The sequence below is a fragment of the Vigna unguiculata genome, chromosome 10, assembly GCF_004118075.2.
Source record: "Vigna unguiculata cultivar IT97K-499-35 chromosome 10, ASM411807v1, whole genome shotgun sequence".
Lineage (NCBI taxonomy): Eukaryota > Viridiplantae > Streptophyta > Magnoliopsida > Fabales > Fabaceae > Vigna > Vigna unguiculata.
Genome location: NC_040288.1, coordinates 32,835,051 through 32,839,344, shown reverse-complemented (window position 1 = coordinate 32,839,344; position 4,294 = coordinate 32,835,051). Strand labels below are relative to the sequence as shown.

Genomic DNA, 4,294 nt, shown 5'->3' with positions numbered 1-4,294 from the left:
AAACATTACACCAAATTGTTATGTTAATTTTTAACTGTAAAATTAAGTACTTTAATTATGAATATATACGACATAAAATTATAATTATAAAAGAAATTATATCATTTTTTATTTGATAATTTTTATTATAAAATATTTAATAATTTATCTATAAAAATATTTTATATTCTTTTGTAAAAAAGTGCTTAAAATTTTTATTATAATAAAAATTGGAGGAAACTAATATGAATCACAACAATATTAGTTTCATTTGAAATTCATATTAAATTAAAGCGAATAAACTAAACCAAAGTGTATTTTACTTTTATATTTTATTCAGCTTCCTATCTCTAAAACAAATAAACTGAGTTTTCTATACTTTAATATATTATTACTGTTATCTTACTAAAATGGTTTTTTTTTTTTTTTACTTTATAAATTTATAATAGAACGATTAAACTATGTATAACTGACAACGTTACATATATTTGGTTTTAAGTAGAGAAATACAAGAATAAAATATAAAAGAAATAAGTTGAAAAAAAAAAGGATAGAAATAAAATGGAATGTCAAATTATTTAACAAAATAGAATAATTAAAAAAAATAGAATATAACTTAAATAAAAGAATAAAAATAAATTATATGAATAGTATATTGTTTCTTATATCCTTACCTTTGTACATTACAAATAATATACATAACTCAAAATAATTTTAAGTCTCTTGTAATTTAATTTGATGTGTTTTGAATTGATTTTTAGGTATTTTTTTGTTTTATTAAAAAAATTTATATTTTTTAATTGAATATTTATCATTTGATTCCATCCCTACTTAAAATAATATGATTTTCACCTTACATTGCTATTTCTCATGTATTCATACATTAACAAAATAAACGACATAATTATGTTTTAAGTACCTTATCTATATCCTTCAACTAAGTATTTATTTTGTTTCGAACTAAAGTTGAATGAAATGACAAGTTGTTATTAATGTTCTTTAACTTCTCCTTAAAATACACTATTACCATATCCTGATTTTAATAATTTAAAATATATTAAAAAGTTTTTTAGTATATCAAAATGAGTGTAAGTGGAAGAATCTAGTAATTTCTGATCAGAGAATCAAACTCAATTAATAATATAATTTTAATTAAAAAATATAAAACTTTTACATACTTAACAAAATATTTTTTTAATATAAACAAATTAAAAATACTAAAATTTATCTCATCTTAAAAAAGTACTCTCCTAATAAAAACTTAATTAAAAATAAAGAATAATTCATTCATTATTCTTTAAAGATTTTTATGCATCTTTTTCATTCTTTTCTGTCGCTCTATCAAACCAACAAATTTAATTCGTTCATGCATGTCCATTCATGGTCCCTACCATACATAAGATTTGAGATTGGTTACTATTTAAAAATGGTGCAAGTGAGTGACTTCAGCTGACAGACACAAATGACAACTCCGAAACTGTTCAGGTTAATCCTTTGTACTGGATAAGAACCATCCACCTCGTATTCTAATCTTCCCAACTCACAATTCTCTGCATCGCAAGATTCACAGCCATCTGAGTTCAGCTGCAAATTGCTCAGTGGATTGATTACTCTGGTCAATCCATGTCGTTTCCGTACGAGATCTCGTTTTCACGACACTCAGGACTCCCCGAACACGTGTTGTAAAACTCTCGACCTTAAAAAATTCCCAAAGAAAGAGACACCCAAGATCTCAATCTTCGCCTCTCACTGATCCTCAAAATCTCATGAATTTGACTTCAATTTCTGCTCTCTTCGCTTTTCTCTCTCTAGCCCTTTCTCAGAAGATCGACAAGTTTAGGTTCAAACTCAAGTTCTGAGGCCGATTCAGGTTCTGGGTGTGTGCAATTGATAAATTCAGGTTCAAGATCGAGTTTTGAGTTCATTTCTTTTTCTGGGTGTGTGAAATCGGAGAGGACAAAAAAGCATTTTTGAAATTTGGGGTGCAGAACACTGTGGTTTAATTTGGGTTGGTTTGTGTTAACATGGGTGGTAGTTTTTCCTCGTGTGTCTGTGATGGAGATGCTACCCCCTTGAGGCCAAGGCTGGGGGATTTACCAGAGAGCTGTGTGGCATTGATGTTGATGTATTTGGACCCACCAGATATTTGCAAGCTTGCACGACTGAACAGGGCGTTTCGTGATGCTTCTTTAGCTGATTTCATTTGGGAATCGAAGTTACCTTTGAATTATAAGTTCATCGTGGAGAAAGCTTTGAAGGATGCTTGTGTAGAAGAATTGGGGAAGAGGGATATTTATGCTAGACTCTGCAGGCCTAATTTGGTAGACAATGGAACCAAGGTAAGTTTTTATATATTTTCTGTGTTAGATCAGACTAAGAGTTTCACTTATGTTGAACTTTAATGCAAAACTTTTCTTCATGTGAATTATTTTAGTTAAAACTCTGATTCTAATGGGATTGTAGTACCAAAAAACTCATACAACTGCATATTAGCTTTGTCCTTGTTTATTATACTCATCCTTTGTATTTACTCTTCAAGTGCTTGGTGTTCACTTGTCAAAAATGTGATGTTGGTATAGGAAATTTGGCTAGATAAGAGGACGGGTGGATTGTGTTTGGCGATTTCTTCCACAGCGTTGAGGATTACAGGGATAGATGATCGGAGATACTGGAGTCGCATTTCGACAGAAGAGTCAAGGTGAGATAATTGTAAGTGAAAATATGTTGATGTTACTCGGACTTTGTTTTGTTCTGTTTACATCTTAATGAGTTGAAAAGAAAACATTGCTCTTACTGGATTCTTGTTTCTATTCCCTTTTGAGGATTACTGTCAAAGATTAATCACTTTCTGGATATGATATTTAACTTGTTTACAAACTCAAAGACTGTATTTTTGTACTTCTCCAAAACCATTTTACAAATATTCAAGGCTATCTAATACCAAATCTCTAATGTAAGGGTCTGAATGAGTTTAGTTGTCAGTTAATTAATCGAACCTGGTATGTTAAATGTTCCTCTGAGTTTGTTTGTTTAACTAAATGAAAGCCTATAAATGAACTAAACTAAAGATTTGTATGTTTTACATTAATACTTTGCCAATACTGCTTTATGTATGTATGCTTTGGACAATTGCAATTTCATTTATTATATTTATTTAGCAAATTGCGAAACTGTTTATTGTCTTTTTATATATACACAACTACACAACTTACTAAATGTCAACTTTCAAGAGTCGTACTTTAAATAAATGGCAAGTTTTTTTAATATTCATTTTTATCTTCAAAGATTTCTTCTCTAATCTGGAGTCATTTTCAGGAATACAAAACTATATTCTATTACGATATTCACTCTGCTTTCTAGCATGTAATTGATATCATTTAGTGATGGTCATGTGAATGTTCTTAGAGCAGCTTTTCCTGTGGCTGCTCAATTTTGAAGATTTAGCTACCTTCTGCTGGAACACATGAAATTAAGCATTTTAAAACTGCATGACCCCTCTCTTACTTTAAGTTATGACATATTTTCTATGCTCTAGATGAAGAAACCTGATGTATTATGTATGTCCATAACAGATTCCATACAGTTGCTTATCTTCAACAAATTTGGTGGCTTGAAGTGGAAGGTGAAGTTGATTTTCAATTTCCACCTGGGACTTACAGTGTGTTCTTCAGACTCCAGCTCGGCCGATCTTCGAAGAAATTAGGTCGCCGAGTTTGTAAGACCGATCACATTCATGGCTGGGATATAAAACCTGTAAAATTTCAGCTAACAACTTCTGATGGTCAACACGCTGTATCCAAAACTCATTTGGATAACCATGGACACTGGTTTCTCTACCATGCAGGAAACTTTGTTTCTAAGAATCCTAATGATCTGATGAAGGTCAAATTTTCATTGGCTCAGATCGATTGTACGCATACAAAAGGTGGTTTGTGTGTAGATTCTGTTTTTATATGCAACAGTGATGTAAAACCAGAGGTGTAGGTTGTTTTTGTAGGAAGGGAATCTGTGTATATAGTGGAAATGAGTCAATTTTTGTCATTTGAGTTGCAGGGAAGTAAGTAGAGTTCATTCTACAAATATGTCACAACAACAACACTTCCCTTTAGAGTTATTTGTTTCTTTCATATTCTTAGTTCCTTTAGATGTTTTGTTTCTTCAGCAGGACAATGTCTGAGTAGGTTTGCACACATGTTTTACCCTCTTTTTTGGCATAATATATGTGTGATTTGTGTATGTTTCCCCTTATGTTAGTTCTGGGAATTCATTGATGATGTTTTCCCATAGAATGAAACAATTCATGTGTTCAGTTTTA

The 4,294-nt window shown here is 30.7% G+C and overlaps 1 protein-coding gene across 1 annotated transcript; it reads left to right on the top strand.

Annotated features, from left to right (window-relative positions):
* Nucleotides 1–1,412: 1,412 nt before the first annotated feature.
* On the top strand, nt 1,413–4,294 carry LOC114167270 (F-box protein PP2-A13-like). Its single transcript, XM_028052307.1, has 3 exons — nt 1,413–2,318; nt 2,559–2,677; nt 3,552–4,294. The coding sequence occupies exons 1-3, from the start codon at nt 2,004–2,006 to the stop codon at nt 3,961–3,963; spliced, it is 846 nt and encodes a 281-aa protein (XP_027908108.1). The 5' UTR covers nt 1,413–2,003; the 3' UTR covers nt 3,964–4,294.